The sequence below is a fragment of the Aythya fuligula genome, chromosome 10, assembly GCF_009819795.1.
Source record: "Aythya fuligula isolate bAytFul2 chromosome 10, bAytFul2.pri, whole genome shotgun sequence".
Classification (NCBI taxonomy): Eukaryota; Metazoa; Chordata; class Aves; order Anseriformes; family Anatidae; genus Aythya; species Aythya fuligula.
Window position 1 is genome coordinate 2186279 of NC_045568.1, and position 21710 is coordinate 2207988.

At 42.1% G+C, this 21710-nt stretch overlaps 1 protein-coding gene across 2 annotated transcripts; it reads right to left on the minus strand.

Moving 5' to 3' along the window:
- Window positions 1-265: 265 nt before the first annotated feature.
- On the minus strand, window positions 266-14643 carry TMEM40 (transmembrane protein 40). Of its 2 annotated transcripts, XM_032194447.1 has the most exons (13): window positions 14446-14643; window positions 11025-11081; window positions 10270-10409; window positions 9544-9697; window positions 7985-8092; window positions 7044-7097; window positions 6109-6144; window positions 4649-4681; window positions 3206-3268; window positions 2859-2930; window positions 2703-2777; window positions 1911-1973; window positions 267-1448 (listed from the first exon to the last, which is right to left on the minus strand). In XM_032194447.1, exons 2-13 carry the CDS (start codon window positions 11071-11073, stop codon window positions 1429-1431), a joined length of 867 nt encoding a protein of 288 aa, XP_032050338.1. In that variant the 5' UTR covers window positions 11074-11081; window positions 14446-14643; the 3' UTR covers window positions 267-1428. The 2 variants fall into 2 exon arrangements, with proteins under 2 accessions (XP_032050339.1, XP_032050338.1); XM_032194448.1 differs by lacking the exon at window positions 6109-6144 and having other exon boundaries at window positions 266-1448.
- Window positions 14644-21710: the final 7067 nt, after the last annotated feature.

The window sequence follows — 21710 nt, forward strand, 5'->3', positions numbered from 1 at the left end:
ATTTAAAAATCTGAAATCATATTTAGTACCAAAATATGCTTCTCATCCTTACTGTGCCACAGCACAAGAGTTTTTTAAAAAATAGTCATGAGAGCAGGTTGACTATATGTAGTTTTCAGTTCACCCAAAAGCTATTGGACATTAAACAATGCTACACTGGTCTCAGCAAGACTTTATTTGCAGAATAAGAACAAAATATACAGTATTTTCATATGAGAAAATATTTCCATAAAGATATGTAAACAGTAAATGTAAATGAGAATATAAATATTACAAAATAACTTGCATTTATCTTTATTGCTTAATTTAACCCCTGACATGTTAGGTAACTGCTGCCCTGTGTTGGTACAGGTCTGCACATGATTATTGGTATTTCTGGATGTGCAAACAGAACTGCAATACGTGTGAATGATAAACACCAATGCTTAAAATTAAGTACAACTTCTAAAAAGTTTTTTTTTTTTTTTCAGAGCAAGGCTTGAAATTGTTTCACTGAACTAAAACTGAGCTGTTTGGGCTAATGGTTTTTAGGTATATGTTTCGTTAAAGTCTCATGTTTTATTGTCCTCTTGTCTCACTTGATGCCTTCATCCTTCTATGGTTATGATGACCTTACATTTCTGCTAAAGATTTGAAGGCATCCTGTTTTTCTCATTAGCCTTAATCTGCAATTTTATGTATAATTGATGAAAAACTAAAAATCATAATTAAAATACTACATATTATATCTAATGTATAGCATGCTTGAAGGAATGGCAAAATTGCACTTTATTTTACCAGAAGGAAAAAAAAAAGTTGGTAGATGGTCCAAACCAAGCATTTTATTCCTTTCTTCCTCAGAGATGAAATTTGCTGCTGTTAACTATCTCATTAATGCACCACTATGTCAGTGCATATCAATCTCAACCAGCTTCCACTGGGTGAAATCGTTGTATGTCCACTATATTGAGTTCTGCCACAATAAATTAATCTGCTTCAGTGCTATTGCAGTGTTGGGGCTCAGCTATGTAAGCAAGCAGCTGGTGTTTGCCTGGTTTGCAGCATCACAAGGGGTGAAGAGGAGGTGGATTTGTAGGTGCCAAGATTCCTATTGTAACATCCAGACCCAGCTGAGGATAGTATTGGTCTTTGTTGATTTTTGATATATTGTAGCCAGATTAACATGGTTAAATGGAGGGAAGGAGAATGGGTTCATATTCCATGAAATTAAATATAAACCAGGATCTACATTGTCTTACAAGCAATCCTGAGCTAAAAAGTGCTTGTTTCAGCTTCATTTTTGAGCAGACAATGATATGTTTCTATTGTTTAACACTTTCAATATTTTGTGTTGGCCATTATGCATTTATGACTGCCTTACAAAACAATTCTTTTAGTACTATAAATTCAAACAGCGGGGTTTTGTGGAACTCTCCTGAAATACTCCTCCTAGGCAGCTTTCCTCATACCTGCAGGATGATGAAAAAGAAGACTGTCAGGACTACTGCATTCACATTAAGTGTCGTGTTGACTTATCCCCTGATGCAACTTCACATCAACGTTCATATTGTGTCCTCATGAACACAGATAGATATGAGCCTGGAGCCTGTTTGAAAACCAGGGAAGAGAAGCCAACTCCCCTTAATATTAAATTGAGCTATAGTATTCTCATTCAGGCATTTTCAGGAAATAATTAATGCCCCATATTGGGAAGAGCATTAAAAATGTGAAAATGCTCTGCCACACAGCAAGAGTCAATAATAATTTCTAAACCCTAGCAGCTGTAATGGACTGTAGTTAAAATATTCTTTTTTAATTACAAAGACTGGAAATTGTAATTTAGAGAAGGTAATCTTAAGAGTTAGCCAAAATCAAGTACCTGGGAAGGTTTAGGGAAATATACATGCAGTTAGTAACAAGATCACTATTACCTGTTAGCCTGAATCTCTCAAGCAGAGGAATAAAACTGTGAAGTATGCTCCGAATTCGGTACACTAATGGTGAAAACACACATTTTCAAGGTAAGTCAGATATAAAAATAATACACAAACTCCAGAAAAACAGTAAAAGCCAAACCCTGACACTAGCACTATTAAAGAACTAAGATTACTGTTTAAACAAAGTGTTTCTATGCTATCATTAACAGTGACAAGGGTGACTCCAGACAGAACTGTCCACAACATATCAAGCACAGCAGGCACAAGCTTAAGTAGCCTTTTTTCCTCAGTTCAAAAGCCATGACTTGCTGTCTCTTTCCTTTGAGAGCCCTATGGAGTGCCAAGAATCTCCATTTTATATAATTCTTAGTAGCTGCCATCATCCGGGTTCTGCTGAGATCTGGTCCTCAGGGCACTCAGCAGCCTCTGTCCCGGGGGAACAAATGGCAGCCTGAGCGCACAGCACCTGAAAGGGCTTATCTGTGAAGACTGCCTTGCTGCTAAAATTGTATGTTGTCATGGCAACTTAGCATTCAGCCACTGCTGCAGAAAGAGGTGACTCAGGGTCTTGTGATCATTGAGAATGAAAAATGAGTCAACATCTCCCTTCAGCGTCACAGAGGCGCATTTGTCTCCCACTACACCATGTAATGGTGAATTGCAGGACATCGAAGGGGTGATTTAAAGGGTCTCAGCACTAGCCATGTTTTAGACTTGTGTGGTTAAGTGACTATGTGAACTTGTGTCCTTAGTGTTGGTACAGAGCTGGCTGCTGTAGATACTTACCTAGACCAAAGTATATCCCAGTGGTTTCCAGGGAGGCAAAGGTGATTAAACCAATTCCAAGAGAAATTGTCCAATCTAAGGCAACGAAATAAGAGTTTGGCTTTGCTCATTTTCTGGCAAACACCACTTTATCCTTCTGCTGAAATCTTGCCTTACCTTTGTAGTAGTAGTAGCAAATTAGTAAAGCTCCAATTCCAAAGCAAAGAATGACAAAATGAAAAAACTCATCTGAAATACAGACGGGAAATTAGGTCACAACTGCACACAAGGCTCCCCTAAGACACATTAAGTTACAGTGTATCATTGAATAAACTGTACTTCCATGAGAGATGTCTCATAAGCTAGATGACTCATACACTTGGTGACCTTCACTGAGAAGGCTTGATGAACATCTACAAACTACTCATATTGGGGAAAAAAGAGTTTTGGAGCCATAGATCTTATTCTTGGTCTAAGGCTCAATGGGTTTCACTATCAGCTGAAATTAAAAAGAAAACAATTACCATCCTTTCGTATGCCCATCCACCGTACTGTCCAATGAGGGTGAGTATTTTCGTTCTCATGTTCTACAAGAAAGAAATGTCTTTTATTGCCATGCAACTCTGAAATTAAAAGGTTTTATGTTTCTTTCCCTCTTTGTATCCAAAATCGATTCTCAGAGCGGAATATATTAAGAATTGTTCAGAGGAAAGAGATGTAAACCTTTCAGAAAGATCAAATTAGCAATTTTAAAAGTGTTCCTCAAACTACTTTCCAAATAGCCTGTAGCAGCTGTAAAAAATAGCATCATTGGATAGTTGAATTAACAACACACAATTGCTTTTAAAGCACTCCGGGTCTTTTCTATTGAGTCTGGGGCAATCTAGTCTCAGAAATGCAGTAGGGAAGTAAAGCAGTAGTACAAGGGAGCTTCAGTTTGATTCTTGATGTCACAGCTACAGTACTGTCAGTCTATCTACTGAAGTCTGATGTTGAAGTATTTCTGCATCCCCCAAATTAAGAACTGCAGTAGCTGACCCTTATAGGTACCTAAATATATTGATAGAGGAAAAAAAGCATAAGAACCAGCTCAATATTTTTAGAGGTCTAAATACAAGGCAAGGCTTTTTGTGCTAGTCTTGTTGTGAGCAGAATTATCAAATTCTGTTTTCTCCAATTGTCTCATTGAAAGTCAGAGTTGAGTATTTTACCAGATTTCTAATGACATGTTCAAAGCAGAAGGATTTTTTTTGTTTGCTGAGTGCTTGAGAAGACCTCTAGGCAGTCTGCAGCGTATAAGGGAGTTTATTCACCACAAGTTTTAGATGCTGATTTCACTTGCATTAGGCTGTGCATCCACGCAACCACTGCCTGGCAGTAAATTTCATTTTATCTAATGATGTAACAGGAGAGTAATGAAAAATAACCTTAAAACTCTAAAGTGAGCTACAAAATTCTGTCGTTGTGCTTCTGAACCATGTAGCAACTCAACTTTGCAGAAGAAATCTGTCTTGGGTTACCTGATACTGGACCCATTCTAGCTTTTGATTCTTTGAGAATTCTGGATTGATAAGTTCTGGTTTGGGGACAAACTCAGTAATTTGATTATTAATGTTAACGTAGTATGGCACTATTCTGACTTGCAATTGTTCCTCTGTCTGTGTGTAGGAAGATCTATAGTCATAGAATTTATCAGAACATCAGTTCATACCTACCATGTGTTTGTTCTGTATTACACTGCCTCCTAAAGGCAATAGTCCCACTGTAACTTTGTATCATGGAATGACTTGCGGTGTTTCTTTTATCACAGCATTACAAATGCATTTTAATATCTATTCTTAAATTTCTACTTTTTGTTTACAAAATATCTAGGCAATAAGGAGCTGGTATAGCTACCATCACTAAGTAGAACTGAATACCAAAAGACAGCAGTCACAAGAAAAACTTGTTTGCTTGTTTGTATTTACCATCTGCAATTGAATCTTCTCTTCTGGTAATTTCTGAAAAGAAGCATAGTTTTATTATTTCTGATGGTAACAACTCTCACATGCTGTTTAACACCATTAGCAGGATTAGTAAGCAGGGTAAGTATTCCATTTTGTGACTTAGTTTAGACAAAACAATGCTAGAAAGTGCTAGGAAAGTGATGACATTAAAAAGAAGCCGAAGAACAACTACCAGTAAGAACACCTATTTACAGTAATACCAGGTGAAATAGCTGGGCAGTATGTGCCTGATGGCCTCTCTGTTAATATTTAATTGCTAAAACTGAAGTTGGTACCAGGCAGAGCCAGAACCAGGAGCTATGTTTGCAAGTCGCCTAAACATTTCCAATACAGTAGACACGGTGTCCCACACTAGCTAAATATTTTCAGTGGCTTGGTCTAGTGTACTGAACTAATCTAGAACTGAAGCAACAAAGGCCAGGGTGAGAGGTGGGACATGCCAACTGGAAAATCACTGTGATCCCTTCTGCACCTGCGGGGAGAATAGTGTATTACATACACTCCCTGAGGCTTTATATAGCTCCTTGGTGACAGTTAACTCAAAAAATCTCCTCTAGGGATTATGCTGCAACTTGCACCTTCTTCCCAATTCTTTCCTCATCTGAAATGGACCAAGTTACAACAGCTCTTCCCCACTTCACAGGAAAAAAATGGTTGAACAGGTCTCCTCTCAGAAAGACCAGTCTGCTTGGTTCTCTGCCTCTCCTAGCTAACAAAGGTAGAATTTGCCTGGGAGCGGGAGGGATGAGGTTGATAATTCGATCAAGCTATTGCAGATTTCCTCCTAGGGGCTCTTTACATCTGTTTTGCTGCTGCTCAGTAGTTCCTGATAGAAAGCAACATGTCTTCAGAGTGTGGCAGTCTGTTCAAGCCTCTCAACTGGCACTGTTTGTGTTGCCTATCACTTGGCCTTCAGCTAGCATCACTGTTGGAGTGTGCTCTGCACTCTGAGCAAACTGAGGGAGACTTTCAGAACTGAGTATCACCAGCTGCCAGAAACGAGGTTCCAGCTCCCGCACAATCTTGCATCCCCATTCAGCAGGGTGCAGAGGGCTGAAAGGAATACTGAAAACTGCCTCGCTGTCTTGAGCAAGACTGAAGGGTTTCCCAATAGCATTGCTGGGTTTTCCACTAAAAAGGATGACAACTCCTGTGAGCTGATCCTATGTCAGCAGGCCTACAAGAAAAAAAAAGGGGGGGGGAGCTAATCTGCTAGAACTCCTTTTTACAAATCACATGCTATCACAAGCTTGCAACAAAACATGTATACCATGCCCAGATCCTCTACCAGGCGAACAGAAAACCTGATGGAGTTACAGCCAAAAACTTATTTTTAATATACTAAGAATGTCAGAAAGAAAAAAATGCAGTTATAAGGTCTTACTTGCTGCAGGATGAGGTTATTATCTGGGAACACTTACCTGAATCTCTGTAGGGAGCAACCTCTGATGGCATACCTAAAACATTATGTGAAGATGATATAGATTGATATCTGTAATGAATGTGCTTATCTTGCTGCCAGCCCTAACCCATGCAACCATACTGAAGCTAGTGGGGTTGTAGATGTGACAAGGGAGATACTAACTCCTACTCTTTAGGAACAGCAGGTCGGTCTGTTGTGGGTTATGCAGTTCAGTATCTAAGGGAAATATGGAGTATTAACCCCACATATTTCATCTCAAACAATAGGTGGAGTCAGGAAAAATCAGATCTCCTAATGTTAATTTAAATGAGCTGCTCTTATATCTGGGGTGAGATCAATTAAATATACAAATTAAATGATTAAACCCCTAAGGTTTTTGTTTTTTTTTTTTTTAAATCCATGGTTCTATACCACAAGCTGATAGCTGTGTGTTGACACAACACCTCTCTTTATCTGCATTGTACTTATATTCCAGTTTTTCCTTTGGAAGGAAAGGAAAAGCCTCAGCACTGAGATCCAAGGAGTGGTCCCAATCGATGACCTCCACTGTTTGCCAAGGGTGGAAAGCAAACCCTGTAAGTAGTGGCTGTGACAAATGCTTTCAAAAAGTCTTGTTGCATTTCAGTGGCAGCTGTCTGTGCAAACCCAGGCAGCAGCAGTTCTCCTACAATGGTAGATTTTGCTGTTGTGGTTCAACTGTAGCCGTAGGGCATAGTTAAGCAATGCCCTAGCTAGCTTCTTTTTGTAGGAAACACCTTTCCTATAGCCAGATTTTAACTGGTCATTTTCTTACGTCTAAAACTGCCTATGGAGTGTTCGTGTACCTCTGTTTAGAAGTCAAACCATAGAATGCCAGAAATTATTCATTTTCTGTTTTACATTGGTTGTCCCTAGGAAAAAAAAAAAAATAATGCTGTTGTCATTTTGTCCCACCTCCAAGTAATTGGCCTTCAGTCTTCTGTCTTCCTAAATCTTCACCATCACTGTCTGGATAGAGAAAGTGTTTTTTTTTTTATCAGATTAAAGAAAAATGTGCCAGCAATATCAAAAATAACAGCACTATAGTCTTTTGCTCATATATGAATGGCTGTGAGATGTGTAAGTAAAAATGAAGGCTTTGAAATGCAAGCATCATTATTAGTTGCTTTTGCCTCACAGCTCTCTCTAAGCCTGGCTGAATAGGAGAAAAACAATAAAATCTGATGATGGAATGAATTGTATAGAAAGGTGTAGCAAGAAATTTCTTATTTTAAACACAGATACATCACTAACACTGCTAACTAGTTTTAAATTTTTATTTCTAATTACAATTCATTTCTTTCTAATCGTCTTTTGGCTTTCTGTGACAGAACAAGCCAGTATCAGCATATTAGCATTCTCTCTTCCATGTTGTGTATCATTTCCTTAGCCTCTGATTTTCCATGAATGAAATAGACTCATGGCAACCAAAACCATGACTTTTGATAACACTGTTCATGATTGCTATTAAGGAAAGAAATGCTAGGAAGTGGTACAGCATTGCCAGCTACTGCTGTATGTTGAATATTATTGCTTCCTGCTGTAGCACAGGCTTTGGCTAGAACATAAACCCCACGAAGATCGTAACAATTATGATCTTATATTTGGAAATGAATCTTGAAGCAGCTTTCAACATTTCTGAAACCCCCAACTTCCACAACAGCAGGAGGCAGCCACTGTTTTGTTTATAATGAATCTAGAGACAGTAATTATTTTGTCATCTGTTTTGCAGTTTCTTACTTTTTTCTGAGTTATACAGAATTGCTACTGAATTGCTGCAAGTCTCCTGTGTGAATCTCCTTTGAACACATAATCAGACTAAAATATGTGTAAGGGAAAAATAAAATCTTTTTTACCTCGTGGATCTTCATCTACGGACTCGTGGGATGAGTCGTCAGCCTTCTTATCCCCTTGTGAAAGCATGAGATTTCTTTCCAGTCTCTTCAGGAGTTTTAATTTCTCATCTGATGTGATAGGTAGAGAAAATATATACATATTTGAAACAATTACTTCCATTTTCTCTCTTTTACAATCATAGACTACCAGTGTTTCAAGATGCTGTATTTAAAGGTTGTCTGTCAGGAAATTAGATTTATTTCAGCTGTGCTTTTCGTAGTACAAAGCATTACAAATGTAAACATCATGACAATGTTAAACTTTCTTAAATGGCTGCAGCAGGTGCCTATGGTCTCATATTCTAGGTTTTAATTTACTGATAATGCTACCCCGGTGAAATTTCCCACTCCCTGAAGCAACAGCATCTGCAGCTGAAAGGTGCTTTAGCTGAAGAATAGCTGCTCACCACTTCCTGGGCTACTTCTCCCTCCACCATTGTGATTTCTGCGGGGTTCCCTGGGGTTATGCTGCAGTGCCAGCACCCTCTTGTGGCATAAAAGTAGAACTCTTGAAGTCAGTTAGGCCAGTTCACCTGGGAGGAGAAATTTGGAGGATGCTGACTCCTGGGCCAGGCAGTAAATTGCTCCTGGCTCGTGTGGCTGCAATTGTAGGTGATTCTTAGCAGCTTCATATTCACCTCTGTGCGTCTCTCCATTATTAGTTTGGACATACACAGTAACACAATTCCCCCCAGCCGTTGGTGCAGCTAACTACAAGGGTGGGAAGGGGTCCCTGCCATGACAACCACTCCTGCTCTTTAACACATGCTCAAAACAAGGTTGTCCTCCAGGCTGTGCAGAGTCTACCCCTTCATGACCACATTTCAACATGGCAGAAACAGGAGAAGGATTTCCTTGAGACTGCCCAGTTAAATTTGGGGTCATCTTAAGTGAGTGCTGCTTTATGATGTATTAAAGACAATTAATGATACCATGAGCCCTGTGCATTAAAAAAGTGCAGTTCCACAACAGGGCAAATGAGAAGTGTAGCAGAAGCTGTTTGTATCTTGATGCCAGGCTCAGCACCCTGATTTGTATCTTCCATCTGCTCCTTTACTTAGTGCTGCACATCCTGCTAGGGAAATTTGCAACAATATTGACAGTATCTCAACTCAGATTTCTTACCACTGTGGAAGCTCAGAGAGGTCCAGACTGCCTTGGTAACTGTTCAGGCAAAAAAGCATACTGACTGTCACTAATCCAGTTAGGAAAAACTGGGGGACCACTTTAAGTCACAGAAATTTCTTAGGAATCATCACCCCAGACGAGGTTTCCTTTCTCTTTAAGTGAACAAGTTTGTTTTTATCTCCCCCCTTAAGAAGTGAACTCAAACTAAAGTTCTGTCTATCTGTGGCTCCCATTATCACCATACCTGTGTTTTCTAGGATGTATTTCTAGACATTTTAATCTTTCACTAATAATCACAGCCAAGAGTATATCAGTTTTGCAACTGGTGTCACGTCCCACAAGCACTGCAGTGATTTTAACAAACAGGTGAAGGGCAACCAGGTAGAACTCACCATTTCTCTTGGAACTGGGCAGCTGCCGATACACAGATGGGTTGGTACTCTTCAGCAAGAGGTAAAGAACAACCATTGCCCTGACGCCTTTTGTCCGTATGGCTTTTAGGCAGGCTGCACAGCCCCCAGGCAGGACACTGCATCTCTTGAGGAGCTGAGAGAAAGATGAGTAAATAGTAAATAGTCCTTCCAATAAAACACAGCATGTGTGAACAGATCCTGCTATGGAAATGAATGTAGCTCACTCCATCTGTGGGAAATGTTATCTGCCCCTGCTATACAAGGGGAAAATCAGGAATAAAGGCTAAAGTCAAAGATGAGAAGAACTGTGTCAACTGCGAAAGAACTGGGGTGTTCAATAGCTAACTATTTAAAGAGCTGGAGAAATACAGGTATAGGACCTGAAAATGGACGTGCAATCTCTACAGTATCTTACAGCAAAACTCCTCTAACAGGCCTGCCTAGGAAAAAAGGGAGCTGGACAGGTCCTGAGGAATACATATAAAACCAACTCTGCTGGAAAGTTATTTTTTCCATGTGGAAAACGATGAGGTGAAAGTCTAATTTATGTAAGTGCTCTTTTATGCCATTTAGTGTATTTTAGATATCTTTTTAAACATATCAGAAAATGGGCTTTATGTTCCTTCTCTCCAAAATATATCAGAGAAGTGTATCTGTAGAACTATGCCTTACAAAAAAAGAATGCACATTTCTTCATTAACTTACATTGTTCTTTTCTTCAGTATTCAGGATAGGTGGGTCAGTGGTGGCTAAACATTTTACAAGGGATTCCCAGAAAGACTGGTTCATTTTCTCATGATTCTCCAAGTAATCATCATCAGCAGTGAAAGCCCCCTGGAAAACGTCTGGAGGAGAAACAAGTAAGTTACTGCACAGAAGTGGAGGTGGGTTGTGTGGTAGCGTTCCCCTCCAGCTCAGTGTAGGCGTGGTGACAGACAGACTCCGCAGCATGTTGTCTTATAGGAAAGAGAGTAGTGCTGTATCACATAAAGCAACATGGTCTACCAGAAACTGGTAGAAAAATGTCAATAGTCCATACAAATGGGTGTGGTGCTGCTGCCTCAGTAAAAGAAGCAGGGGAAGTATTACTAACTATTTATTTAGCAGGTGTTTATCCTGTTTATGCAATTTGACAAATAAGGAATTGAGGCACAATAATACAAAGGGATGGATACCTAAGACCTACGGTTTTCTACATATTGTTAGGCGTTTAATGCACAGCAAAATCCCCTTCATGCATCTAAATTCACATAAGGATGTGGCAAGGTCAGATGAGAAGCCTGTGGAAAATGGACATGCAATGGACAGGGAACTGACTGCTGGTCTGCTTGCAAGCAAGGAGAAGATGTATGGAGCATGTTTTCAGAACAAACTAGTCTCACTGACTCATTGTCAGTCTAGCAAAAAATGTTGCATAGTGTAAACGAGCAGATGCTTTGACCTTGGCATGTTACCCCTACCTTGCTGTTCTTCAGTAAGTTCTGGGAATGGGCCATTCAAGTTCTCCATTGCTGTACCTGTTCCAAAAGGAAGAAAAAGCAGATGTTATTTGGAAACTGATCAGTCTGACCTTGTCTATTTTTCTGTCTTACACTTGATTTCCTACAAACATCTCTGTCTCTAGGCACTCAGTTTTGAAATCACTTGTTGCAGTGCAAGTTTCATGTCATGACTCATTTACCCTCCCAGGACCCATTCTCAAATCCTGAATGAGTCTTGCTGAGCTGGCCCTTGGTTGTTAAGAAAGAACAAAAGTCTCATCATCATGAGTAAAACCGAAAGAAGCCTGACTCGATCCTTCACTTTTTTTTTTTTTAAACTACCAAGGTATCTAATTAACTTTTTGCCAATGATGTGAGTAACTTAATAGGTAGGCACTATTCCATTCACAAAACAGAACAATTATTTATTACCTCTGACATCTTCATACTTAAAATATGACAGTCAGGGACAATAGTAAAAAATAGTTCATATGAGAACCCAGCAAGATTTTGAATTCTTGTCTCACAGAAGACTTTGATACTTCAACGTCTGTTCTTCCCAATTGTCATGAAAGGAAATTTCCACTAATTTTAGATTTATGAATTGAAAATTAAGTGTCCATCCCAGAAAGTTTCTTGTTGACCATAGAAACAAAGTATTCTGACATCCCCAAAATGCAATGTTTCCTTTTTGTTTGCTAAACTCACCTTGGAAATTTTGTTTTGAAGCTGCTTTATTCTGATGATGTATTTTTTGTCGTGCTTGGGGTTCTGAACACAGTTGCCTCCACCTACTGTGGTCCAGGCATCCTGCACTAACTCCATCTCCCCGTTTCAGCTGTAACAGCTGTTATATTGAGAGATGTGAAAGAAGACTTTTCGCAAGCCTAAAACACAGTTTCCACTATGTAAGGCACAATAGGAAAACACTGTGTGTACACCCTCACATTTTCTTACACTATGACTTTCGGGTCCATTCAACAAAACACTTTAAATCAACAAGTTTAAAAACAAAGTCTTTCCGTTAAATTTTCCAGATGGAAAACTGATGTTTTTCTATGGCCAGTTTCAATTACCACCATCAATCATAAAAACATTCCAATACAAAATCTAAAACAGGTTCAGTTGATATCTTGAGAAGGGTGGCATAAAACACACAAAAACATCTTAATTTTCTAAATAGAACGGGTTGCTAGAGTGTTAGTTCTTAGACAGAGGACATCAAACACTAACAGATTCCAAAGTAGCCATAAAAGCAATCCCTTCTTTAGAACCAGGGCTAGGGTCTCCAATTTTTGGTATGTTTGCAATTGTGGGAGCTTCCTTCTTTCCTAGACTGCTAGTGTTTTTCAAATGAACAGTTCCTTAGTTGGATACTCTTTTTAGCCATTGGTTTGCCGTTTGGCTCTGGGAAAGCTTCATAACCTCTTCAATCACTTTAAAAGCCTAAGCCCAAAAAACTGCTTACCTACCTGCCAGGTGTACTGTGAGGAAACAAACACTTAATATTTTAAGGACACTTCAAAATTATTCCTAATGAGAAGTCTGTGCAAAACAACGTTTACAAGGGTAGATAATACCTTTTATTAAACCACCTAATATACCTGGAAAAACTTGTCTGTTTTTTTTGGAAAAACAAGCTTTGAACTCCATCCATTAATCTAATAAAAGTTATTACCTCTCCTACAAACCTTGCCTGACTGATAGCCTCCGCTGCCTGAGCTGTGGAGCAGCACTGTGTGACAGTGGCTGGCGCTGTAAGACTGTGAGCACCCGATAGAGAATGCAGGAAACTCATCTGTCCTCACTGTGCGGTGAAGCAACAGCTGATGCTGAAATACCGGAACCCAGCATACCACACCCTGGACAAACTCGTTCTCAGCCACACTACAAGGAACATAATTTCTGTGCAGTTATGTATCTCCAGAAATGTTTTTCAGCCTTTTTCAGTATCTTTCCTGCCTTCTTATTTAGTCAGCTTAAATGCTGGAAGTGTCTGCTTTTGTTCACTAGATCTGTTTGTGGACTGTGGGGTTGAAACACTAGGCCTAAAGGAACAAAATGACTTACAGTATGAACATTGCCTTTATGACTATGAAGTGCATTTTGTATTTATAACTATCCACAGTTTTACTGTAGAGTGAGACTGAGGGGGATTGACTTTGGGGCTCTCAACATCTCGTTACGGCCACTTTCATTGGCACATTCAAGGCATGTTGCCCTTCCTGTGCCACAAGCCTCTCATAGCGGCCGCCTCTCACTGGCTTTGTGTCACTGCAAAGACAAAGGGAGGGGGTAGGCACTGACAGGTCTGTGCTGCCATACACAAAGGAAGAGCAGATAACAACACCGAAGGCAGAGGAGGCACGGTCAGCTTCATGTGCTGCCAGACTAACTTCCAATAGAACTATTTGTTTGTTGACCCAAATGACATAACTGCCCAGCTGTACCCACAGCAGAAATGCATTTGGCGGGCAGACACATACATGCCCCTGTCCAGGCGGCTGGATGCCGGGACAGGGTCCGGGAGCAGCCACAGCCTGACGCAGGCTCCCCTTGTACGCCTCCAGCATGCTGAGCCCAGCTGCCCATCACACTGTGGGACTGAGGGAGTCAGGTGCCTAATTTATGTTAGGCTGAGGGCAATTAATACCCCTGTGGCTCTTCTGGAAAGAAAATCAGATCTAAAGAAAGAAGAAGGCTTGCCATTTAATTATTGTGTGTATTAAAAGCAATGCAGTTGATTATACCTGACACCAAAAGCAGGATTATGGCACACCATACTGGCCTTGCAGCCTGGCCACCAGCTCCCCAGGGAACACTGTGACCAACAGACCTCACCTGGCTTTCCCCAGAGCCCATGGGGAGTTAACTGCAGCGAGGTCTTTTTGATGAGTTAAGAGTAAAATTTGTGTGCAGCATCATGCTCCCTGATACCGAGAGAGAAAGTTATCTGCCAGATGCAACAACTTTTTTCTGTTTAATTGCTGAAATATAGGAGTGAAATTGTTCACTGGTATAGCAGAAATTGTGACTACAATAACACAGGAACACCTCAAGACAAAGACCATCTAATACTAAAACTGTTCACTTTGGAACTACCCCTATAATTCCTTTTAAATTACACGCAGATACCAAATCCTGCTCAAGTTTGCTTTTGAACATCCACTCCCCCACACCAGTCCCACGAGACCCCACGCAGTACCCCTGTATGCCTCAGGCTAGTTCCATGGAAACTGGTGGCAGCGAGGCCTCAGCAGGTGAGCCCAAACCTCCTGTCCCTTCAGCCTGAAGCGGCTCCAGCCAGTGCCGCCAGCGGGACACTGGTACGGGGACCCGACAGGCATCCCCACAGCCTCTGGGGCCGTGCCCTCATACCCACTGTGCGCTCCAATCTCACCTGGCGTGTGCTTCTCCTGCAGCCCCAAGGGGAGACGGCGAACGCCTCAGAAACTGGATGAGCTGGTGCTTGTCCTCTGAGTAAAGTCAAAACGAGTCTCCTTGGCGTGAAACGGGTAAAAAGGGGAAGTGGGGGCAAGGGTTGCCCAGAGGATTATATGTATACGTATGTGTATATATATGTATGTGTGTGTTTATAAATGTGCGTGTCTATAATATATATTTGTGTGTATATATGTAAGCATATGCGTGTGTGTATATATATATATATATATATACACCCACGAGGGGCCCGTGCCCGTCCGGCAGCCCGCCCTAAGGCCGCCTTGGTGCGGGACAACCCCGCCGCACGGCGCCTCAGGAGCCCGGCGCAGCTCCCGGGGCCGCCCCTCGGCGCTGACTCAGGGGGCGGGGCCGCCGAGGAGGGCCGGGGCCGGGGGGCTGTGAACGGGTCTGGGCGGGCCGGAGACCCCCAGACAGCCGTTCTGGGGCGCCCCGTGGGGCCGGCGGCCACGCTGCGAGGGAAAGGCCCCACGTCCCGCGGTGGCTGTGTGGAGGGAAGGGCGTGAGGGGAGCAGCGAGGCGGGCGGGCTTTGTCCCGTGCGCTTCTCGGGAGCAGGGCCCAGGCAGGTAGAGCCCCTGCCCTTACTCCTGCACCCCAGGGCCGCCGGGTCCTGTGCTGAGGAGCTGGGGGGCTGGCGGGGAAGGGAAAGGGGTCCCCGACCCCTGTCTCCAGCGAGCAGAGTGGGGACGCCGCTGGGGTACGGGCGTGCTCAGCAAAGTAGGGCAGCTTTTGCCACAAGCAAAGCTCTGCACCTTAAGTCACTGAAGGCTTGTACGTAGGTAAGAGGTGAAGCCACGCTTCTGGGATGAGAGACCACGCTGCCCTGCCCAAGTAATAAGCTGGAAAACACCACAAGCACAGCTCCTTGGCCTGCTGTGTTTGCAAGTGCCTGGGATACAAATGACGCAGCAGCCTGTACTAACGAGATTGCCAGAAGCCAGACTGGGGAGTGAGGAGCTGTTCTGGTAACACTTACTCCCAGACTGGTCACCCTGCCTGCCCCCAGCTGTGATCAATTCCCCAGTAACCTTCACCAGGTTAACCTGCAACATGCCTGACAGGAATCCAGGCACCTCAGTCAGCTGAGGCAAAGAAAATATTTCCTCCCCAGCCTAGCACATTTTCACTATGGCAAATGGATGTCCAGGTCTCTTCACACATAGTACAATAGATTTGTGCCAGAGTCTTTGCCAGGTACAAAACTTCTCTGGGTTTCATAGCTGGAAGTTAGATTTTTATCAAATTAGGTGTGATTTTATAGCAAGGCATGTAGTTTAAGTGAGTGGGTGCAAATCCTCCATTTGCTGTGTCATTCACTGTGCATTGTTTGCTTGCTCTTAGAAAGCAACAGGGAGCAGCCCAAGCTGTGTGCAGCTTCCAGTCTCTGATTATGCTCAGGTAAAGCAGGGAGTTTCTCTTTGCCCTTTTCCAGCAATATGTTTTGCTATTAGTAACTCTTGGCAGACTCTTGAGTTCTGATAACAGCAAGCAACAGAGATCAGGATGGTCAGTCATCTTCCAGGTCCTGGCATCCTTCACAGGCAATTTCCCTGCCACTGCTAGCTCATCCTCCCTGGCTGGCCATGCAGTACCTCAGCTCTGGCTCTGCGTAGGCTGTTGCCCAGTCACCCAGAGTACCAATTCATATTGCTCATGGGTTTAACATTCTGTCTTTGAGCAGGAGGAAGAGACGCAAACCGTTTCCTTGTAGTCTGTCCTGCCTCTTTTAGAATAACTGGAAACAAAGCACCTTTTGTTTGGCTTTTTTTCTTCTGCTGTACCTGCAGTACAGCTAATCAATGTTCTTCTCAAAGCCTTCCTGTTTACCTCTGATGCATATAACATTTTTAGCACAACATTAAACTGAAATCATCCAAGTGTTGTATTCTGTTTGTGAGAGCTCCTCCTTCACTAGCAGATGAAAGATGACCCAGTCAGCCCTCAGCAGAAGGGAACAAGACAGCAAGAAAGGGGGAGGGGGGGGGAGACCCCTTCTGTGCATGAGAGCAAAGAGAGCCCAGTTCAGAGGCTTAACACTGGGCATATAACAGCTACACTCTGGCATTTTCACCTTGGTGTTTCCCACTACAGCTGTCTCTGGCTAAATAATTAACTAATTATGATGCCTTTCTTAGGCTAGTCTCTTGTCTTTGGCCCTTAAAATTCTCATCTAAGGAAATACTCCAGCTCCTATTGATTCTGAGCTACTTCTGTGCCTGCACAGAGGTAATCTCCTATTTTGGTCTCTGGATTAAAATATGTTTCTGGGTTTGACTTCCTTTCAGCATCATTCTTGTTACTGTCCTGTTGTAAAGAGTTTCTTTTTCTCAGAAGGTATTGCTTTTGACTATGTTTGGTCACTTGAAACGGTGCATCCATTGGGTGACAAATCAACCTAGATGATTCTGTGATTGCTGGTAATAATGGGAGGCTTCTAGGGACATTCCCATAAAGTAGTGTGTCTATTGATTATGCAAGGTGTGGTTATGTTAAGTCATTTGTCAAATTAAGCTAACAGTTTCACCCTGATGCAACTGGTGCCAGAGGAAGGGGTGTGCAGAGCAGGTAATGTACCCTCTGCTCTCCTTTTCACATATTGATGTTTCTGGAGAGACTGGAATGCAGATAAATTCTGAGAGTTTGTTGTTGTTGTTTTATGGTTTTGGATTCCAGAGCCTGAGATGTTGAAGGGAGAGGAACGTTAGAGAGCAGAGCTTAGGGAAGTCTGCGCCAAGTGGCTGTAGGCAGCCCCAGCTGACTTTGGAAGGCATGTTGGGCTCCTAACACAGCCACTGGCTATGCTGTCAGATTTTTATGAGAGAACTAGTCAAGCCTTAGTTCATAAGCTTAACTGTAGCACTGAGGAAATAGGATGTGCTGCTTGTTCATATGTTACATCACATGGGATAGTAGCGACATAGCTGTTACCTGTGTCACAGTTTCTAGGGAGCAATCCTCTTCGGTCAGGAAAAGACTGAAATCCTTGTTAGAAATGTGAGAGAAAGGTTAAACTGAACAGAACTCATTTTAAAAATGAAAAAGAATTCATTTTAAAATTGAAACATGGCATGGGTTCCTTATACTTGTCACAAATTTCATGTTAAGCATAATTCTCAGAAGATCGGTACACTTAGCAAGAGAAAATCAAAGACTGGGACTGCAAAGTGAAAGGTTTCCAGGTTCGGTTAAATGTGTTCAAACAAAACACCTGCTGGCACTTAGGCTTTCACACACAATTACCAAAGCGTTAAAACTAGCTGTGTTCATGTTGTACATGTGAAATATATTCAAAATTTTGGTAAAATTGTAACTTTAATGGAAAAAGAACTAATTGCATGTGATTCGGGAACAAGATTTGTGTGTGTGTGTGTGTGTGTGTGTGTGTTTAACCTGGCTATACCATAATGATTTCTTCTATCATGTTTGCTTATTCACCAGGTTTAGCCTTTGATTGCAAATGGAGCATGCAAGAGATTAACAACCCTGTGGATTTAATCTCAGGGTTTATGAAATGCTTCTCCTACACGTGCAAGCAAAGCAATCAGCTGCTGGCTGGAGCGTTCAGAGGCATGGGGCTTGGCGTGAGCTGTGTGTCTCCAGGTGGGTGCAGTGCTGTCATGCCCTGACTCGTGCCTCCTGCGCAGGAAGGGTGCTCATCTCCTTCCTGAGGGCAGCCAGATGAGACTTCTCTTAGCTGAAGCAGAGGGTAATGCATGCAAAATGCTGCTACTTCATGGTGTTTACAATCTACACCTCCTTTCAACCAAGCTGATGAGAATTTTTCTATTGATACACATGGGAGCAGGATTAAATACCTGGGGAGACTTTGGGACCAGGTCTTCTAAATAAAAGAAAATCCCTTTTCTCCAGAGCCTGCTGAGATAGAGGCTGCATCATTAGTTTTCCACATCGTTCAAGTGCCTTGTCTCACCTAGCCTGACATATTTAATTGCATGTAATGTTTAGTACTTAAAACAGATAATATGCTGCACCTTCAAAGCACTGAGAGAAAATTACCTAATTAATTCTTTATTGTGTGTTACATGTGTTTATTTTGCCCATATTTGGGAAATATCTTCTGAGAGTGTTAGGAGAAAAGGTGATTTGCTCTTTGTTCACTGGGAAAATTACTTCCAGGAGGCGTTTGTAGACACAAGACACATGCTAAGGAGCTCTTAAACTTAACACTAATTGGATACAGCTTGCGCACAGATCTGTCACACAGATACATTGCAAGAGAAATGCAGAAATATTCTCTTAAGTCAGTGCAGGAGGGGCCCGGTGATGGTACATATTCAGAGTAGTAATTACTCATTTAGTCATCACATTTCTGATGGATTAAGACATTCTTGTGATCTCTTGCTCTAGCCTGACTTTCAAAGGGCTGATTAAACTAGTCCCTCCTATTTGCGCAGATGCTACTTATTTATTTTAATCCTGCTTAAACAATCGTGAAACAGCAAAGTACTAGTAATTGAGGGAGCACTATGTTTCAGTATCAGTTGTATTTTGCAGGGTACAGCTGATCTACGAATACCTTTCTGTTTTTAAACTGTGAACACTTTTGAGAGGCAGAGAGAAAAGAGAAGCAACAAGTAATAAGCACAACCCGCTCCCCTAATCCTCCAGACTATCACTGATCTAATAACATGCTCTGATGCTGGGAGGTGGACGTGAGAAAGTACCTGTCCTACTTTGCCTGGGCTGACAGGAGGTCTGACGTTCAGCCATGAAAGTTTTCACAGAATCATGGGAGAGTGGGTCACATTGTACCTTGTTGAGACTTTTAGGAGATTTTTCTTATTCTGTACCCTTCTACAAAATAATTTACCGCGATTACTAATTCATGGTACAAACATCTCAAACGGAAGTAAAACTTCTGTTAAAGCCTCTTGAAATTTAAGGATTAGGCATAGTTTTATTTAATGGTGATCTAGAAATAGGAGTTTCTTGTTTGGTACAATACCTTCAGCATCTCAATCGTAGTGAGAGCCAAGGAGGGCACTGTGCTGACCTCTGACTTTTTTTTCCTCATTCTATTTCCTCAAACTTCTATGTCTGGTCAAAGTCATGTTTTCTTCAAACTCATTACAAGCTTTCTAATATGTGTTGTTGAAAGTGGATCAATGTGCACTAGTTATTTCTTAATAGTAAAATTCAATCATTTACATCAAAAATCTCCAATTTCTAATTGCTAAGATATTGGTGATAGCAGCTGAAGATGCAGATGAAATCTGTGCATATTCCAGAGCCTGTTGACAGATTCCAGAAGAATGTTTGCTTCCTCTACTTTATTGACTCTCCTTATTGGCAATATCATAATTGGTAATAATGGACTACTGTGTAGATTCTCGAGTCTCACAATTCTTATTCTTCTGGCCAGGTGTCATGGAGATGTTAAGCAGCTGTCCCGTACCTTTGCTGGCAAGCTGAGTGCTTACAGACCTTGAACTGAATGAGCACCACATCTTGCTACAGCTGGTCCAGAGCTGTGCGAGCAGCTATTGAGCCACCAGCAGTCCAGTTATGTCACGGTGAATGTTGAAGATGTGTGTCGCAGGTATATAAATAAGCTCTCTAATATTTTGCAAAGCTCTGAAGGTGGCTGTGTCTTCCAAATACAGTTCCCAGTTTGGCGGAGGCCAAGTGCTCCAAGTTTCTTTAACTTCCAAGAAAGATTTTTTTTTTTTCTGCCTAGTAGTGATCAACATTTTGACATCCACCATCCTGTGTGGTCAGAGGTTAGGGGAAGAAGACACGAGCTCTACTGCCCTGCCAAACCCCTTTGCAGGTATTGTCGCTGGCTGCCCTGTGCTCCCAGGTGGTGTTTTGTACTGAAGCATTTGTGCAGAAAGGCTGCCATCGTGTGGCCTTGCTCCCATCCGTGGGGACGGTGTGCAAGAGGCCTTGCTCACACCCTACCTTCCTTATCCGTCTCCAGGGATGTTTTTCCATTTTCCTCGTCTCTGCTGATGCCCAGCCTGCCACAGGGACTGAGGCTGCAGCACGCTGGAACAAGCCCTTGCCAGCCAAACTGCATTTTTTTTGTTGCCATGTTATAAAATGAGATGCTCTGGCTTTTTGTGTACATGGTTGTAATAAAGCAGAACTGAAAGCTAGTTTCAGATTAATGGCCAGCAAAGCAAAAATGTCATTTTGCAGCTTAGACTTTCTGTAGAAATGTGTTGTTTCTTAGCACAGAAGTTCAGCACCTTAAACGCTAGCCTCTCCTAAAGCCCAGAGACAGGAAAGTGACAACACTAACATCACTGTCCCTCCAAAAGCACAACCCTCCAGGCTGCAAACCCTGGCTGACCAAGGCTGCTATTATGTTTGAGTTTCTGTTTCTCTCATAGTTGAAACATGTCTGAAATGTAAACCCAGACTGGTCTGGGAAAGAAAGAAAATGGACCTGGTTCACTTGCTGGCAAAATGAGCTATTTCTTTTCCAGACCTCTATCTAAAACACAAAGACAACCTGTGGCTTTGTGCTTGGGGTTTGGTTAGGGCTCTGAGTCAGGAGCTGTGGTGGTACTTGCTTTCTGGTCATACAGGAGAAGAGTAACTGCTGTAGTGAAGCAGATTCATGGACTGTTTCACTTCTTTCTTTTCCCTGACAGTGGACAAATTAAAAAATGTTCAAAGGCATACATGGCACTCAAAGACATCCAGTATGTAATCTTCATTCCCCCAGCTTCTCCTAACTGATCGATCAGATGCTAATATGCTGCAGGATGGATGCTAATAATGTAGGCTGGAGAGAGGAGGAGAGCTGAATTATTCCAATCCAGTTCCTGCAGTCATCACTAAATATAGAGCTGGTACTGATGCAGCACTTCTGGGTTGGTTATGAAATGTCTGGCATGCTCTGGTGTGGGATATTTAAAAATCTTTTCACAATTATATGTGAATGCTATATGAGATGATGCTATATGACGCTAAAGCTCAGCTACAACAAACAAAAGAAGGGAGCTCAGTAATCCTGAAACACGCTCCAGCGCGCTGCCAGGCGGCGAGGCAGTAGCCAGCTGCCTCACTGTGCATCAGCTGAGCCTGGATCTTGAGGCTTGCCACTGACAAACCACCTGTTCTCGTAATGCTCTCTTTCTACTTTTCAAGGAGGGAAATGTATCAGGCCAGATTTGGCAGCTGTAGTCTCAGGGACATCCCATAATTGCAGAAGTGCTGTTCCATGTGCCTAA